This window comes from Mus musculus, chromosome 7 (genome assembly GCF_000001635.26).
Source record: "Mus musculus strain C57BL/6J chromosome 7, GRCm38.p6 C57BL/6J".
Lineage (NCBI taxonomy): Eukaryota > Metazoa > Chordata > Mammalia > Rodentia > Muridae > Mus > Mus musculus.
The window spans coordinates 86,400,003-86,419,674 of record NC_000073.6 but is presented as its reverse complement, the minus strand read 5'-3'; the positions used below and the strand labels follow the sequence as shown (position 1 = coordinate 86,419,674).

General features: G+C 36.1%; 1 protein-coding gene across 1 annotated transcript; it reads right to left on the bottom strand.

Moving 5' to 3' along the window:
• Window positions 1-6,375: 6,375 nt before the first annotated feature.
• Olfr301 (olfactory receptor 301) lies at window positions 6,376-15,826 on the bottom strand. Its single transcript, NM_212436.2, has 3 exons — window positions 15,697-15,826; window positions 11,720-11,841; window positions 6,376-7,332 (listed from the first exon to the last, which is right to left on the bottom strand). The coding sequence occupies exon 3, from the start codon at window positions 7,309-7,311 to the stop codon at window positions 6,376-6,378; it is 936 nt and encodes a 311-aa protein (NP_997601.1). The 5' UTR covers window positions 7,312-7,332; window positions 11,720-11,841; window positions 15,697-15,826.
• Between the last annotated feature and the right edge of the window lie 3,846 nt (window positions 15,827-19,672).

The window sequence follows — 19,672 nt, the reverse complement described above, 5'->3', positions numbered from 1 at the left end:
AAGTTTTTTGTTTGTTTGTTTGTTTGTTTTTGTTTTCCCCCAGTCTGCTTTCATACCATTCTAGGTACATGCAAAGTATATTCTCAGTTCGAGGTCAAAGACAAAGTAGTCAAGGAACAAACAGGGCATAAACAAAGGTCCCATGATTACTAATTTGGGGGATTAACAAGACCCATCAAGATTCAAAGAACACATTTCTCAGCTGTATTCAACCTGTATTCATCTTGAGTTTACTTCCTTGTCTTAGACCAATATCAAGTTCTTGTCTGACCATTGTCCTACTCCAATGTCAAATCATTTCTGATATCCTTGACACTGCACCAAGAGCTTTGCATACACTTTAGCTGAGGTCATTACCTTTGAGTCCTGAGAACCTCTCATGTCCAAGGTCTCTGGGACAGTCTAGTTGTTCTCCCCACATCCACCCCACAGTGCTGAATATTTCCATTCAGTCTCCTGGCCCTCTAGGCTTCTCTCTTTTCTCTCCACATACCAGATCCTGCCCCTGTTTCCCCTCCTCCTCCACTCTCCCACCCGCGTCCCTTCCTTCCTCTACCTACCATGATAATTTTGTTTCCCCTTTTAAGTGGGATTAAAGTATTCATACTTAGGCCTTTCTTCTTGTTAAACTTCATATGGTCTGTGAGTTAGATCATTAGTATTCTGAGCTTTTTGGCTAATATCCACTTATTAGTTAGTATATACCATACATGTCCTTTTGGGTCTGGTTAATTACTCAGGATGATATTTTTTAGTTCCATTTATTTTCCTACAGAATTCATCATATCCTTGTTTTTAATAGCTGAATAGTATTCCAGCTGGTATTCTTAATTCATGTGTTATAATAAATTTACATTCATCTGTGAGGTTTATTTTTCTGTGAACTTTCAATTTGTTAGCAATATTCACATCTTCACAAATGTATAACTTCATTAATATTGGTTTTAGGCTCATATTACTGAGAATTATAAATGGTCAACTGATGTATTTGGGACATACATTCATTAGTCTTTTAGACAGGCCTTTGTATAATGAGAAAATATTATTTTATAGTCTAATATCACTTAGAATTATTTTGGAGTATGTGAAATATTGGAATTTGTTAATTTATAATATTCAAACTGTTTCAGTGATATATAAATTCACTGTACATAGAGAACTGGATTCTAAAGAAATAGTTTCTTTCATACAGATCATGTACTTTGCCATTCATCCCAGTCTAATTCACTATTCAGGATTCTGCTCCCTTGGCCTTATCCCAAGAGCCTTCTTCATTCCACCAATGTTCCTTCTGATTTTTATATGCTCTTAAGGATTCAAGTTCACACAAATTAGAGACAACATGTATATACCTTATATTATGGAATATGATAACTTAGAGTTGCATCTGTTTTCTAGAAAACAACATAATCTCATTTGTCTTGGTAGCTAAATAAAATTCCATTGTATATATACACCAATTCACTTTCCACTAATTCCTTGATCAATATCCAAGGCAGATAAAAATGTCAAATTATGTCAGGATGCAGAAGATATGCACAGGTGCCACGGGGGGGGAGGGGGGACAAAAAACAAAACAAAACAAAAAAATCAGAGTGGAGTCACGCCGAGATATTTTATATTATTTGTGACTATTGAGAAGGGTGTTGTTTCCCTAATTTCTTTCTCAGCCTGTTTATTCTTTGTGTAGAGAAAGGCCATTGACTTGTTTGAGTTAATTTTATATCCAGCTACTTCACCAAAGCTGTTTATCAGGTTTAGGAGTTCTCTGGTGGAATTTTTAGGGTCACTTATATATACTATCATATCATCTGCAAAAAGTGATATTTTGACTTCCTCTTTTCCAATTTGTATCCCCTTGATCTCCTTTTGTTGTCGAATTGCTCTGGCTAATACTTCAAGTACTATGTTGAAAAGGTAGGGAGAAAGTGGGCAACCTTGTCTAGTCCCTGATTTTAGTGGGATTGCTTCCAGCTTCTCTCCATTTACTTTGATGTTGGCTACTGGTTTGCTGTAGATTGCTTTTATTATGTTTAGGTATGGGCCTTGAATTCCTGATCTTTCCAAAACTTTTATCATGAATGGGTGTTGGATCTTGTCAAATGCTTTTTCTGCATCTAACGAGATGATCATGTGGTTTTTGTCTTTGAGTTTGTTTATATAATGGATTACATTGATGGATTTTCGTATATTAAACCATCCCTGCATCCCTGGAATAAAACCTACTTGGTCAGGATGGATGATTTCTTTAATGTGTTCTTGGATTCGGTTAGCGAGAATTTTATTAAGGATTTTTGCATCGATATTCATAAGAGAAATTGGTCTGAAGTTCTCTATCTTTGTTGGATCTTTCTGTGGTTTAGGTATCAGAGTAATAGTGGCTTCATAAAATGAGTTAGGTAGAGTACCTTCTACTTCTATCTTGTGAAATAGTTTGTGCAGAACTGGAATTAGATCTTCTTTGAAGGTCTGATAGAACTCTGCACTAAACCCATCTGGTCCTGGGCTTTTTTTGGCTGGGAGACTATTAATAACTGCTTCTATTTCTTTAGGTGATATGGGACTGTTTAGAAGGTCAACTTGATCCTGATTCAACTTTGGTACCTGGTATCTGTCCAGAAATTTGTCCATTTCGTCCAGGTTTTCCAGTTTTGTTGAGTATAAGCTTTTGTAGAAGGATCTGATGGTGTTTTTGGATTTCTTCAGGTTCTAACTAAGGAAGTAAAAGATCGGTATGATAAAAACTTCAAGTCTCTGAAGAAAGAAATTAAAGAAGATCTCAGAAGATGGAAAGATCTCCCATGCTCATGGATTGGCAGGATCAACATTGTAAAAATGGCTATCTTGCCAAAAGCAATCTACAGATTCAATGCAATCCCCATCAAAATTCCAACTCAATTCTTCAACGAATTAGAAGGAGCAATTTGCAAATTCATCTGGAATAACAAAAAACCTAGGATAGCAAAAACTCTTCTCAAGGATAAAAGAACCTCTGGTGGAATCACCATGCCTGACCTAAAGCTTTACTAGAGGGCAATTGTGATAAAAACTGCATGGTACTGGTATAGAGACAGACAAGTAGACCAATGGAATAGAATTGAAGACCCAGAAATGAACCCACACACCTATGGTCACTTGATCTTCGACAAGGGAGCTAAAACCATCCAGTGGAAGAAAGACAGCATTTTCAACAATTGGTGCTGGCACAACTGGTTGTTATCATGTAGAAGAATGCGAATCGATCCATACTTATCTCCTTGTACTAAGGTCAAATCTAAGTGGATCAAGGAACTTCACATAAAACCAGAGACACTGAAACTTATAGAGGAGAAAGTGGGGAAAAACCTTGAAGATATGGGTACAGGGGAAAAATTCCTGAACAGAACAGCAATGGCTTGCTCTGTAAGATCGAGAATCGACAAATGGGACCTAATGAAACTCCAAAGTTTCTGCAAGGCAAAAGACACCGTCATTAAGACAAAAAGACCACCAACAGATTGGGAAAGGATCTTTACCTATCCTAAATCAGATAGGGGACTAATATCCAACATATATAAAGAACTCAAGAAGGTGGACTTCAGAAAATCAAATAACCCCATTAAAAATGGGGCTCAGAACTGAACAAAGAATTCTCACCTGAGGAATATCGAATGGCAGAGAAGCACCTGAAAAAATGCTCAACATCCTTAATCATCAGGGAAATGCAAATCAAAACAACCCTGAGATTCCACCTCACACCAGTCAGAATGGCTAAGATCAAAAATTCAGGTGACAGCAGATGCTGGCTTGGATGTGGAGAAAGAGGAACAATCCTCCATTGTTGGTGGGATTGCAGGCTTGTACAACCACTATGGAAATCAGTCTGGCGGTTCCTCAGAAAACTGGATATAGTACTACCGGAGGATCCAGCAATACCTCTCCTGGGCATATATCCAGAAGATGCCCCAACTGGTAAGAAGGACGCATGTTCCACTATGTTCATAGCAGCCTTATTTATAATAGCCAGAAGCTGGAAGGAACCCAGATGCCCCTCAACAGAGGAATGGATACAGAAAATGTGGTACATCTACACAATGGAGTACTACTCAGCTATTAAAAAGAATGAATTTATGAAATTCCTAGCCAAATGGATGGACCTCGAGGGCATCATCCTGAGTGAGGTAACACATTCACAAAGGAACTCACACAATATGTACTCACTGATAAGTGGATATTAGCCCAAAACCTAAGATACCCAAGATATAAGATACAATTTCCTAAACACATGAAACTCAAGAAAAATGAAGACTGAAGTGTGAACACTATGCCCCTCCTTAGAAGTGGGAACAAAACACCCTTGGAAGGAGTTACAGAGACAAAGTTTGGAGCTGAGATAAAAGGATGGACCATGTAGACACTAGCATATCCGGGGATCCATCCCATAATCAGCTTCCAAATGCTGACACCATTGCATACACTAGCAAGATTATGCTGAAAGGACCCTGATATAGCTGTCTCTTCTCAGAGTATGCCTGGGCCTAGCAAACATAGAAGTGGATGCTCACAGTCGGCTATTGGATGGATCACATGGCCCCCAATGAAGGAGCTAGAGAAAGTACCAAAGAAGCTAAAGGGATCTGCAACCCTATAGGTGGAACAACATTATGAACTAACCAGTACCCCGGAGCTCTTGACTCTAGCTGCATATGCATCAAAAGATGGCCTCGTCGGCCATCACTGGAAAGAGAGGCCCATTGGACACGCAAACTTTATATGCCCCAGTACAGGGGAACGCCAGGGCCATAAAAGGGGAGTGGGTGGGTAGGGGAGAGGGGGTGGGTGGCTATGGGGGACTTTTGGTATAGCATTGCAAACGTAAATGAGCAAAATACCTAATAAAAAATGGAAAAAAAATTCAGAGTGGAAAAGGAGAAGTAGATAAAAAGCCTCACCTCTAATTAAAGACATATTTGCAACTGATATTTGTTCAGAAAGAAAGGCAAGAACATTTTATTCTAATATAGAGCCACCGGTTATAACAAACATGCTCTGGGGCAGGCCCCAGGCCAAGGAGTAGTGGGCTTAAAAACAAAAACAAAATCAAAAACCAGACTCCATGTTTTGTTTTGTTTTGGTTAATTAATTTGGCCTCATTCTAAAAGGGAAGGCAGAAGAAGAAGAAGAAGAAGAAGAAGAAGAAGAAGAAGAAGAAGAAGAAGAAGAAGAAGAAGAAGAAGAAGAAGAAGAGGAAGAGGAAGAGGAAGAGGAAGAGGAAGAGGAAGAGGAAGAGGAAGAGGAAGAGGAAGAGGAAGAGGAAGAAGAAGAATAAGAAGAAGAAGAAGAAGAAGAAGAAGAAGAAGAAGAAGAAGAAGAAGAAGAAAAAGAAGAAAAGAAGAAAAAAGAAGAAGAAGGAAAAAAGAAAGAAAACCAAAACAAATGAAACGGATAAAAACCTAGTGAGAGCTCATACTGGTATTAAAAATTAGCCATACATCAGAAAGCTCTTGAGGCAAAAAAAGATATCATATACCAAGGGACTAGTCAGCAAGAAATATCCAAACATGCAATTAAAATAAAGCAAATATAAAAAAGTAAAATAATAAAAGAATCAATGTGTCATATTTAGGGTTTTATTTGTGTGAAGAAACACCATGACCATGGTAACTCTTATAAAGAAAACCATTTAATTAATCTGGATTACAGTTTAGAGGTTGAGTCCATTATCATCCTGGTGGAAAGCATGGTAGCATGAAAGCAGACATGGTGCTGGAGAGCAACTGAGAGGTGTACGCACATCTGCAGCCATAAGCAGCAAGAAGTGACAGTGATACACTGTCCATGCTTGAACTTCTGAAACCTTAAGGCACCATAGTTATATACCTTCTCCAACAAAGCCACACTTACTTAAACAAAGACACACAACATAATAAAAACACTCATTATTGGCCAATGGGGGTGATTTAAAAAAAAAAAAAAAACAGTACAACGCCTGTATCTGATTTGTGTGTGTGTGTGCTGTTTCTTGGGCTCTTTTTAATAATTGTTTTGCACTAATCTGATGCATTTGGTTTTGTTTCATCTTCTTTTACTTTATTTTATTTCATTTTAATAGTAACCATTAGAATTCTGTTTGTTTTTCCATGAGAGACAGAAAGTAGATGGTTCTGGATGGGAGGACAGGTGAGGCAAAACTAGAAGGAGTAGAGGAAAGGATAATTGTAATCAGAAAATATGTAGAAAATATTCTTTCAATAAAAATGAAAATATTGTGGAATGTGTGAGTATACGTGCACTTGTGTGTACTTTTGTGTGTGCTTATGTATTTGTGTGCAAACTTTTTAATTTTATCAGTTCTATTCCTCTAGAGAACCCTGACATATATATGTTCCTTTACATTCAAATAAGGAAAAAAATTCTTGATATAAGTTTACTCACAGCCTTCTTTATCTGTCTGTTTCTAAGACTATAGATGATAGGATTTAAGAATGGAGGAACAATGGTATAGAATACAGAAAGAGTCATCTCCTTAGCTACTTCTAATGTTACCACTGGAGGTTTTAGATATATATAAGCAGCAGAACTAAGAAAGACAGACACCACAATAATGTGAGGGACACAGGTGGAAAAGGCCTTCCCTCTCTCTCCTTTGACAGGAACCTTCAACACAGTTGATAATATGCGAACATATGATATGACAATAAAGACAAAGCAGCTACCACTGACCAAAATGGCAGACAGAAGAATTAGGAGTTTGTTATTAAAGGTATCAGAGCAAGAAAGCCTCAGCAATGAAGGAATATCACAGAAGAACTGAGGGACCACATTAGAGTGACAGAAGGACAGCTGGAAAGTTTTGAAAGTGTGCACACTTGCAAGGACAAGTGAGCTAAGTAGGGAAGCCAGTGTCATCTGAACACAGAACCAGTGGTTCATGATCACAGGATAGAGGAGAGGTTTGCAAATGGCCACATAGCGGTCCTGGGCCATGATGGTAAGAAATAGAATCTCTACACATGCACAAATATAGACAAAAAAGATCTGTGCTGCACATCCACCTACAGAAATATTCCTGTGGTCAGTGAGAGAGTTGATACAAGCATTGGGCACAGTGACAGAAACGTAGCATATATCTAAAATGGATAGATTCCTGAGGAAGAAGTACATGGGTGTGTTCAGTGTCTGGTCAACTGTAGTAGCAATGATGATGATAAGATTCCCTATCAGGCTGTACAGGTACACCAGCAGGAACAGCACACTGAGAAGGATCCTGAGCTCCCAATTCTCAGCAAAATCTTCCAGCATGAACTCGGTAACCAGGGTGGAATTGGACATTGTCTCAAAGTGCAGATTTACCTGAAAAAGAAAAGGAGTGACAGAGAATAAATTAAATTAACTGATAGATCACTAGCATTGTTGTTAAATGTTGTTTTCTAAAACTGGCCTTTATGTGTGAAAATAAATCATTTGTTTCTTTGGTTTGCATCCATTTTCTTAGACATCCTTATTTGGTTACATGCATAGTTGTGGCTTTCTCTCTAATTGTATGTTCGATGAAAGACACTTATAATAAGTTTCCACGCTAATAGCTGTCTCATAAACCCTATATCCTAATAAATGTTAAGTTGATTAAAAGATGGTATTTTTTTCTCTTCCAGATAAACTACCTACATCAATTATGAATGTCCATAGAATTTTAACATTTGTACTATATTTTTATATATGTATTTTCATGGGGGTTATTTTCATATATATACACATATTTCTATGTCTTTGTTTATACCTATGCACATACACATGCATATTTACATATAAGGATGGATTTCAGAAAGTGACAGGGAAGGTGAGAGACATGGACATAAAGAAGAAAACAGGTTGGGAAAGAGAAAAAAGATTAACATAGAAGTGTGAGTCAAGAAACAATCTCACTCAGTTTTTGAACATCTGGGACCTTTAGAAAAGGCTGTTTGTCTGAAAGTCCAGGCATAATTAATCTTACATGCTTGAAGAAAAACAACAGATTTTCCTGAAAAATCACAAATACTAGATATTAACCTCACATCCTTAAAATAAACAGCATTTACATACATATTCATAGTAACACTTAGAATATATTTTGGCAAGCTGGGCCCTGGAGCAAAGACAATGTTATTCCTAAAATTAAGCAATGTATGACAGCATTTAGGAGTTGGAATTTAAGTTTGACTGCTGATAATGTACACTTTGAAATATCACATTATGTTCCCCCATTAGGAATCAACATACTCTCTTATTCCCAGACTAATACACAATCTAAATGTTTAAGTTCTAAAATTAATAATTAACAGAGGGGTTTTAATTTGCAGAATTCTAAATGCATTATATTAAATGTAAGCAGCTATCAGCTTAGTAATATATTGTAATATGCCTTATCAAAACTTCATGGGAACTACCAAATATTATACCTAGATATAAAACATGAATTACTAGCAGATCAACATGTCTGCCATGCCAACACCCATAGTCTATACATCTATCAGGAGATTTGCTGCAGCCAGGGCAACAATAACACACCCACCCAAGTAACCACAGTGCCTGGGACCACCAAGGAGTTCAGTGGACATGAGACTACTCCTCTCCATATACATCCCATTTCTCTTCCCATCTATACCTCAGAGAGAGCAGATTAGCATGTCTGCCCCTCTCGGTCAGCCAGTCACTTAGGAGATCTACTACAGCGAGGGCCACAGGTCTCCCAGGAGAGCTGTTACAACTGGGGACACAGGAGGCAGGCTCCAGACAGAGACACCCAGGTCAGTTAATACCAGAGATAACTAGATGGCAGAGTCAAACTCGAGAATGTAAGCATCAGAAGCCAATACACTGTGGCACAAGTTATCCCCACACAGCAAGCACTGGATACACCAACATACTTGAAAGCATGATTCTAACCTAAAATCCCATCTCCTGAAGATAATAGGGACCTTTAGGGAGAATAAAACTGTCTCACTTAAAGAAATTCAGGAAAACACAGTTGAACAAGTAGTTCTTAAAGAGGAAACAAATAAATACCTTGAAGAAATACAGAAAAACACAATCAAACAGGTGACAGAATTGAGCAAAGCAGTCCAAGATCCAAATATTGAAGTAGAAGCAATAAAGAAATCACAAATGGAAATGGAAAACCTGGGAAAGAGATCAGGAGTTACAGATGCAAGCATCACCAACAAATACAAGAGATAGAAGAGAGAATCTCAGGCATAGAAGATACATAGAAGATATTCATACAATGATTAGATAAAATACAATGCATGAAAAGCACCCAAACGCAAACAGTCAGTGTGATGGTTTATAAATTCTAGGACCAGGGAATGGCACCATCTGGAGGTGTGGCCTGGTTGGAATAAGTGTGACCTGGTTGGAAAAGATGTGTCACTGTGGGTGTAGGCTTAAGTCACTAAGCCCAGTTGCCTGGAAGTCAGTCTTCCACTAGCAGCCTTTAGATGAAGATGTAGAACTCTCAGCTCTGCCTGTGCCATGCCTACCTGGATACTGCCATGCTCCTACCTTGATGATAATGGACTGAACCTCTGAACCTGTAAGCCAGCCCCAATTAAATGTTGATCTTATAACTTGCCTTGGTCATGGTTTCTGTTCACAGCACTAAAACCCTGACTAGTAAGACAGTCAGAAAATTCAGGACACAATGAAAAGACTAAACCTAAGAAAAATAGAAATAGGAGAGAGCAAAGATTCCCAGCTCAAAGGACCAGAAAACATCTTCAACAAAATCATAGAAGAAAACATCCCCAACCTAAAGAAAGAGATGGCTATAAATGTACAAGAAGCCTACAGAACACCAAACAGAAAAGAAAATCATTTTGTCACATAAAATTAAAATACCTAATACACAGAACTAGGAAAGAATATGAAAAGATGTAAGGGAAAAAGGCCAAGTAACATATAAAGATAGAACTATCAGAATTACACCAGACTTCTCAACAGAGACCCTAAAAGCCATAAGATCCTGGACAGATGTCATACAGACCTTAAGACAATACAAATGACAGCCCAGGCCACTATATCCACCTAAGCTCTTCCCCCACCACTGTTTCAAGAAGAACGGACAAGAAAGAACATCCCACGCCAGAGCTCGCCCCTGGCATATAGAAAACTTTCCTCATCTTCATGTAGTCACTTCTTGATGTACCCAGCACTGTATGTTAAACTTGTCTTGATGTATGAATGTCTTTGTTCTATAAAACCATAAAAGTTCTTCTATACTGGAACATGAAATTTGGACTAACTCGAACCTGTGTTCCCAGGCAGTGGCTCACTCAAATAAACTCATTTTTTTCTTCCCTTTAAGGTGACAAAGAAAAACAAACAAATAAACAAACAAACGAAAACATCAATTACTTAGAAGCAAAATAGCCTAAGAAGGTTGAGCAATGCAGACATGAATGAGACAGAAATTCAGTAACAAAGTCATGTGATAGCTATAGTTACTTTTTTTTTTCTTGAAACAGACAGATGTATTGAATGTTTTCTTTTGGAAACCTCAAATTCCAAGAACATGAAAAGTAGGAAAATTAAAGGAAAAATTGCATAGTGACATTAGCTAGTGAACATTAACTGCTTTTAATCCTTATTTGCATAATTTATTCTATTTTAAATCGATAGTAAATTGTTTTGTCAAGATGCAAAGAGAGAAAAATATTCTCCCAAACGGATTTGTATGGGATCTATTAAATAGATCAAAATGTTGGCAGTATATTTGACAGGTATTCATCAAGATCACAGAACCACAGTAAAGTTAAAGCTTGAAACTCAGTTAAAACACACAACACCTAACAAGGTTCTGGATGAATTTTTTAAATAAATTTTTTATTAGGTATTTTCCTCATTTACATTTCCAATGCTATCCCAAAAGTCCCCCATACCCTCCCCCCCACTCCCCTACCCACCCACTCCCACTTTTTGGCCCTGGCGTTCCCCTGTACTGGGGCATATAAAGTTTGCATGTCCAATGGGCCTCTCTTTCCAGTGATGGCCAACTAGGCCATCTTTTGATACATATGCAGCTAGAGTCAAGAGCTCCGGGGTACTGGTTAGTTCATAATGTTGCACCTACAGGGTTGCAGATCTCTTTAGCTTCTTGGATACTTTCTCTAGCTCCTCCATTGGGTGCCCTGTGATCCATCCAATAGCTGACTGTGAGCATCCACTTCTGTGTTTGCTAGGCCCCGGCATAGTCTCACAAGAGACAGCTATATCAGGGTCCTTTCAGCAAAATCTTGCTAGTGTATCTGGATGAATTTTTAATTTGAAAGGAATAACTGAGCCAGATAAGGAAATAGCATACATTGTATTTCTTGATTACAGCTGCAGTGTGTTGCAGAAAAGGAAGGTTGGTCACTTGCAAAGGTCAATGATAGTAATGTCAGGAATTTAAAACCCTGTTATTTGGGGATGGGGAAAGTAAAGGACAGTACTGTGTTTAATCTCCACAGGTGACTGAGTAGCTAAGTGTTTACAAGGCTGCTTCTGCTTCCATGTTGTAAATTGTCAATTTCTATGCTGAGAGCTTAAAATGCCTTACTGTTTATATATTTTAAATATGAAAATAATGTTGGAAGATAAGTGACAATATATTAAACAGAACAAATGTACAAAGTGTTATTGCAAGGGATTTTCGATTTTAAAATCACAGGTGTGAACACCTATACCAAAATGATCTAACAGAAATATATTCAAAATTTACCTCAAAAGTATCATGACAAATGTTCACCAAGTATTCTGCAGCAATAAAATTCTTCAATTCTTCAACAGTTGTAAAGACACCTGCATTCTGTCTGGCATCCATTGGCAGAAACATGGATAGTCCTGGAGAGTAATATATGGAGTGAAGCAAGCCTGGTATGTCACAGGTTCAGCCAACTTAACTCTTAGCAAGTTAAAGGAGCAATCAAATAACTTAAAATTCTTTTCTGTGAACTTCAAAAGGAACTAGAGTTCAATGATAAAAAGGGAAAAACATGAGTTTTTATCAATTTAATCTTTAATATATATTAAGGAAGAAATCAGAGACAAGTTAAAAATATAACAAGTCACAGGGGTACAGTATTATGATTATTGTAGTCAGCATGTTCATCACTAAAGGAGAGTTAATAAAAATAAATATTCAAAATTAAATAATATTTAAATGAAAATAATCAATATTTAACTAAAGTTTTTTATATCAAGAAACAAAAAACAAAACCCCAAATTAAACCCCAAATCAAGAAAATATGACAAAACAATTAGAGAAAAAACACATGATGGAACTTTGAAAAAATTGTAAAACCAATAGACTAATGTCAAATAATTGAAAAAGCTATAAGTTATATAAATAAAAATATTAAAAGGTATATTAAAATAATGTTACAGCAATTAATGGCTACTGAGAATAGGACATTAGCTGGTTCTAAAGACAAGCCATTTCACTACTGACACAATAAAAAGTGGTTAGTCCTGAGACCATATGCACAGAAATAAACAAACAAAATACAGGTTGTCTATATATTTGTGCATACACATATATGGAACAATAATAATTAAGCAAAAAGAGGACATCAGTCTTATAGTAGGGTAAAACGCTATGGTTTGAGGTGAAGGGTCATATAAGTGCCTAGAAGGATAAATGGGAATAGTTAATAGTCTAATAGTATTTTAATTAAAGTTTATTTAAAGAATAAACAAAATTGATGTCACAAAAGTGAAAGGAGCTAAGATTAATACCTGTATGCCTACAAGTTAAATAATCAAACATGAATTAATTTCTAGAAACATGCAACATATAGAGTTAACTTTTACAAACAATAGGGAAATCAGAGCACATGAGTGACAAATAGGGACTGTAGTTAGTATTTTATTGCCAAAGCATAAAATATTTCAGGAACAGACTGTTCCATGAATAAATGATATAAATTTGAAGATAATTTTATTTCTAAAGTGATAAGCACTTTTAAAGTAATTTTAATATAGTTATCAAGACCTACATACTAAATCAAGAAAATGTCACCACAGTAAAATGAATGCTGGTGAATAAACTTTAGAACATTTGAAATAGTGACGAAATATTTGTAGAATTTATATGTTAATTTGTGAAATATGTCAACATTTGGTCAAGTATAATTTATCTTCACATTAGAAAAACTTTTAACATTGATAGATAATAATTTTAATGGAATTATAGGTGCAAGGATAAAAGTCAGAAGTCAATCTCATAGGAAAAATTTTGTAATATTTGATACAGTTCATTATTACATTTCAAATCATATATAAAATGGAATATTTGCATTGTGAAAAAATTTGCATAAGGTTTTACACAAGACAAAACAGATATTCCTATCTTATCACTTCCATGAAACATATTACTGGGAATCTTTCCAATACATGAGGACAGAAAAAATATGTAATATTAAGGTAACTGCACTACCTAATTGGGGATCTCATTGATTGTTCATTTTCATTTTTGTTTTAAGATTATAATTACATTTCTTCCTTACTTTTTATCCTTCCAAATTTTCTCATAAATCCCTCCCTGCTCTTATTTAAATCATGACCTCTTTTTTTCTAGTAGTTATTGCATTCATAAATATATATGTATATACAAAATATTCCTTAATAACCTTGCTCATTCTGTATGTTATTTGTATGTGTGTTCTCAGTGATGAAGATTTGACACTAGACAACCAAATTAAAGCTTTTAATAGGTCCTTTAAAAACTGATAAGCATTAGTAAAATTTAAAAATAATAGTTTATGAATTTCAAAGTTAAATATCCATGTTTCAAGCAAAGCTGGTGCTATTTTCATTTCTGTCAAAATATGGAAATAAATTTATTACATTCTGAAGTACTGAATGTGTCTCCCAAAGCTCAATATTTATATTTGCACAGTTTTAGGACTGGTATGCAAATACACATTCATTTAACTACATTCCTTTATTCAAATTATTAAAAAACTTGAAAAATATTTAAGAGTATTGAATTAACATCATATGTATCAGGAAATTATAAAGAAATGTTAATTGCAAAGGACACATATCACTTTTTGATTAAATATGATAAGTTCTTTATAAGCGAAGGGAAAGAATGAATCCTCTGGGAGGAACATAACATGCTAATATTTCCTATAATGAAGTAGACATTCCTTTATAACCAGAAAATTTCTATCTCTAAATATAATTTTAAACTTCTGTGTGATCTGAAAACAAAATTTAACTCATTCTTAAGGGTGACTAATGTAAGTAAATAATAAATATATTTAATATTTTTAAATGGTTTTATGAATATACCTTAAATTTTATTACTTTGACTTTAAACTATAAAGGATTTTCTTCTTGGTTTTCTGCTGAAAGCATGTAAAGTTGAAATGGAATTTCAAGAATGAAGTTTAACAAGAATATTCTCTTCACCAGGAAAATATTTTTAGAGTTATCCCATATATTTGGTTTATTAATCATACTTTACCTCTTTTAAAAATCAACTATATATGGTATCAATATATTAAAAACATATTACTAGTGAAATAAAAATATGAAAATATACTAAGGAAAGTCTTCAAGATTCATCAGGGAAAACTCTTTGCAAACATTGGTAGAGGAACTAGAGTGTTGGCTCATGAGTTAAGGTCACATTCAGGTTAAGCAGAACTGAATTCATGTCCCAGAACCCACATGATAGCTCTCAACTATCAAGAACTCTAGCTCTAGGATATTCAACACTTCTAGGGCCCTCTAAAAACACTGTATACATCCATGTAGGCAAAACAACTATGCACATGCATTTATGACTAAACATGCATATATACATACATACATATATATATCACATATTTATGTAATATCAATTAATAAAGAAAATAGGTAAAACTATAAGAGGGATTTGTGAGAGTTTGGAGGGAGGTAAAAAAAGAGAGAAAGAATATAATTATATTATAATTTCAATAAAAAACAATTAAATAAAGAACTTTTAAAAAATGTTTTCAACACATGTACCTCCTATATTTCTAATACATATACAAACATATTACTATTTTTATATAAATATAGTATAAGTTTTAAATATATTATATGTTATATAACATTATAATCCTATGTCATTTCTGAAATTTATTTAGATGCAGTTGTTCACATTTTGTAAATATTGAATAAATAAAGGGATGTCATAAGTAACATGTACTAGCTAAGTGATATAGAGACACTGTGATCAGCATTTTTGTTTTATGTATGACAGTATAGTGTACCATATTTAAGGATATTGTTGTCACATTAGAAATGAATCGTATATATGATGAGTACACTGTAGTTGTCTTAAGACACACCAGAAGAGGGCATCTGAACCAATTATAGATGGTTGTGAGACACCATATAGTTCCTGGGAATTGAACTCAGGACTTCTGGAAGAACAGTCAGAGCTCTTAACCACTGAGCCATCTCTCTAGCCTGTTCTGTAAAAATAGCAAGATTTTTCTGACTGTTTTTCTTTTCAAGTAATGAATGTTCTCTTTACATGTTTTCTTAATGAAATTACTGATTGTTTCTCAGGTTAACAGCATGGCTTTTTTCTCAAATATTCAGTACTTGTTATAGGAATTCCCTTTCCTTCTTAAACCTTTCGGACTGAGTGAAACAAGGAATTACTGGGAAATTCCACTATAAATAAGCATGGAAGATACATCATCACAGGTGACTTACCAAGATATTGTTCATCATTCAAAAATAAAAATGAATTAAAAAATAAGAAAATGATGCTTTTCCAAATCAAAGACTTACAGACGGTCACCCTATCTCTAATGAGTTGCACAAAGCCTCCAGGTCAGTTGAGAACACCAGTGTTGCCTTTCAAAATATACTGGACTTGTCCTCTTTTATCTTAAATGTGGACATCCTCTTGAGTGCAAAGGCTTTGAGAACAGAAGCATTAATTGGACAAAATACCCAGAGGTAATTTAGATAGGTGATTATTTCCATACAACTGACAAAAATGGCCTTAATTAAAATTCAGGAATAAACAGGCTGTAGGACCAGAAAAGGTGTCATCTGAGTCACCTGAAAGTGTTGTCATGATGATGGAGATAATGAAACACTGCAGTAGGCACACAAATAACCTCCATCACTCACGTATGTGTTTGTCACCTGCAGGAAGCTCAGAACAATATCCTATGTGGTTTTAGCATCTCACATCAAGCAAATAGTCAATCTCTCCTTCTCTGTCTTCTCTATCTCTCCATCTCTCTCCCTCTCCTTCTCTTTCTCTTCCACACTCTCCCATTCATAATGATATGCTAATCTATGAGAGAAACTAAAAGAACAGAACGGCATTCATACTCTTTAAAAACAACAACAGCAACAAAACCCCAAAAACAAATAACCAAAAGAAAGAAAGAAAGAAAGAAAGAAAGAGAGAAAGAAAGAAAGAAAGAAAGGAAGAAAGAACGAATGAAAAGAAAGGAAGGAAGAAAGAAAAGAAAGAAAGGAAGGGAGAAAGAAAGAAAAGAAAAGCCATACTTAAGCATTAAAACAAGGATTCAACAGAGACTAATAGCAACATATGGTTTTCAAAGCTGTATCCAAATTCAAATGACACTGTGGAGATTCATGAGCTTGCACAAGTATATTTAAGCATTTAAATTCTTTTTGTCTAGTTTTTGTATATTTAAAAGAATTACGTCACACTCAGGTAAACTATGGATCACACTCAGATATTTTTAAAAAATAAGAAATACTATACAACATTATAGCCCACTACTATAAAATCTTATGGTATAGGAGTATCAGAATTTCCCTGTTGGTTACTACAATGATGGACATCGTTATTTATATATGAATAATAGAAGATTCAGTAAACTCAATACCAGATGCAATCCGAAACGCTGCACAAAGGCCACTGGGGGAGATATGGAAATAAATCAGCTTCCATTGCCAATACGATTTTCTGGTTCTGCAGGAGACTGGTACAAGGCTCACATCTCTACACTATTCAGCAGGAGCTAGTTCTCGGCAGAAGAGACAAGACCCCTGTCATAACCTGAGACTTAAGTTGTGCAACATCTCTCTTTGCCTACTGCTTGGCTGTAAAGGTGCAGCAGTTTCCTTGAGATCAGTTGGTGAGAAATCACATTTTTATCTCACTAGCTTAGGTTCTGCCCGTATTTATGGTCCTTACACCATGGATTTGATCAATGTTATTAGGTCCCATGTTCCAAGCCTGTGTTCTCGGGTGTTATCTAGTGGCACAGTACTCATAATTCCAAGCCCAGTGATAATGACCTTGTTGGCTGTTGGTGCTACAGGGGCTTTTTACACTATCTCCTCTGTCACACCCACCTCCAGTGAAGTCTGTGTGGCAAGCCCAAAAGCTTGGCCACAGTCCTGAGGCAAAAAGTTTCACAGAAACTTAGTCTCCTGGAGTCTTGGCATCCCGTACCATGAATTCTCCATACTTGTCCCTACACCAGTCCGTGAATGGATTTGTGTGTTTTCCTTCAATATTGTTTTGAAAGATCCTGACAGAAGGTCACAGAAGCCCTGAAATTGACAAGATAGATTTCATTGTTAGCAGAACAAGCATCACTGATTTAGAAAAATAGAGGTGCACAATGCTGTGGCCACTCCTTGAACCCGTGTGTCTGCCAATGTTTTGACCGTTCCTTGCACCCATGTGTGTGACCACTGATGAAGCCCATTGCCAGATGTTTGTGATATTGGTTGCTGGGATAAGAGTCAGAAAATCTCCCCAGCAACCACAACTGGGACAATCCAGAGTTGTTACACCTGCACCAGACTCTTTTCTTGTATCTCTCCCATACCCATTTCTTGAGAAATCATTTTAGAATAGACATTGTTTAGATTAGGAAATCCCCTACTCCCCCCTTCTCCTCTCCCTCCTGAGGGCCTATAAAAACTGGGACCCCTTTCCCCTCAAGGTGGACTCCTTTACTCCTGCGTGGGATATGAGTCGTCCCCAGAGTTCAAGCTTTCCCTGAATAAAGCCTCATGTGCATCAAAAAAAAAAAAAGAATTTCAGGAAGTCATAGTTTTTAATAGCTGAATAGTACTCCACTGTGTAAACATACCACATTTTCTGTATCCTTTCCTCTGTTGAAGGACATCTGGGTTCTTTTCCTAATCTCTTTGTTGCCATTTTGTCCTATAGACAGTGTTCTTTGCCTTACAGAAGCTTTGCAATTTTATGAGGTCCAATTTGTCAGTTCTTGATCCCAAGGTATATAAGCCTATACCTCAGTGTGACTCTAACTAAGCAAGTGAAAGATCTGTATGACAAGAACTTCAAGTCTCTGAGGAAAGAAATTGAAGAATATCTCAGAAGATGGGAAGATCTTCCAGTCTCATGTATTTGCAGGATTAATAGAGAAAAAATGGCCATCTGGCCGAAAGCAATATACAGATTCAATGCAATCCCCATCAAAATTCCAATTCAATTCTTCATAGAGTTAGAAAGAGCAATTTGCAAATTCATTTGGAATAACAAAAAAACCCAGGATATGGAAACCTATTCTCAACAATAAAAGACTCGGGGAAATCAACATTTCTGACCTTAAGCTGTATTAGAGAGCAATAGTGATAAAAACTGCATGGTGTTGGTACAGAGACAGGCAGGAAGATCAGTGGACTAGAACCGAAGCCCCAGAAAAGAATGGAGACACCTATGATCACGTGATCTTTGACAAAGGAGCTAAAACAATCCAGTTGACAAAAGACAGCATTTTCCACAAATGGTATTAATTCAACTGACTGTCAGCAAGTAGAAGAATGCAAATTGATCCTTTCATATTTTCTTGTACAAAGCTCAAGTCCAAGTGGATCAAGAATCTCCACATAAAACCAGATACACTGAAACGAATAGAAGAGAAAGTTGGGGAAGTAGCTCAACTACATGGGCACAGTGGAAAAGTTCCTGAACAGAACACCAATGGCCAAATAGCTTTAATTTAGTTATTTCCCCTTGTTCTAATGCCTACTACTCTTTTGCATTGAAGCTAAACTGATCTGGACAGAAGCAATTATTACTAAGCCCTGAGACTATTCGAACTACAAGTTTGATTAAATGTGTATCTGCAGATGCTTTCCAAATTAAGAAGCTCCATTTATGCATCTTAGCACACATTCTTCCCAGATATAACTAAATAATAAAATGAAAAGAATGCACTTTAATAAAGATCTTATACTACAGAGAAGTGGGAGAGAGGTGGGGAGGAAGATAGGGGAAGGGATGAGAGAGCAGAGGAGAGGAGAGGAGAGGAGAGGAGAGGAGAGGAGAGGAGAGGAGAGGAGAGGAGAGGAGAGGAGAGGAGAGGAGAGAGGAGAGACAGGAGGTGAGAGAAGGAATAGTATCTGTCCTCATTCCAGTTTTAGCTATAGCAGGCATAGACACCTCAACAGACATAGACATATAAGGGAAAAATACATTATAAGAAAATAAGAATATGGGTTAATTAGGACCTAGCAGCTTTGAATGTTTATATTTTTAAATTAAAACAACAGTTCAATAGTAATGTTCCTTTACAGAAATTGTTTTACAAATTTGGAGAAATTTAGACTTAGTTCTCATGAGATAATGGGTGTGGTAGTTTGAATATGCTTGGCCCAGGGAATGGCACTATTTGGAGTTGTGGTCTTGTTAGAGGAAGTGTTTTAAGGTCTTTAAGAT

Excerpts from the sequence above, each read along its gene's own strand:
- Olfr301 (NM_212436.2), bottom strand. The coding sequence starts at position 7,311 with ATGTCCAATTCCACCCTGGTTACCGAGTTCATGCTGGAAGATTTTGCT.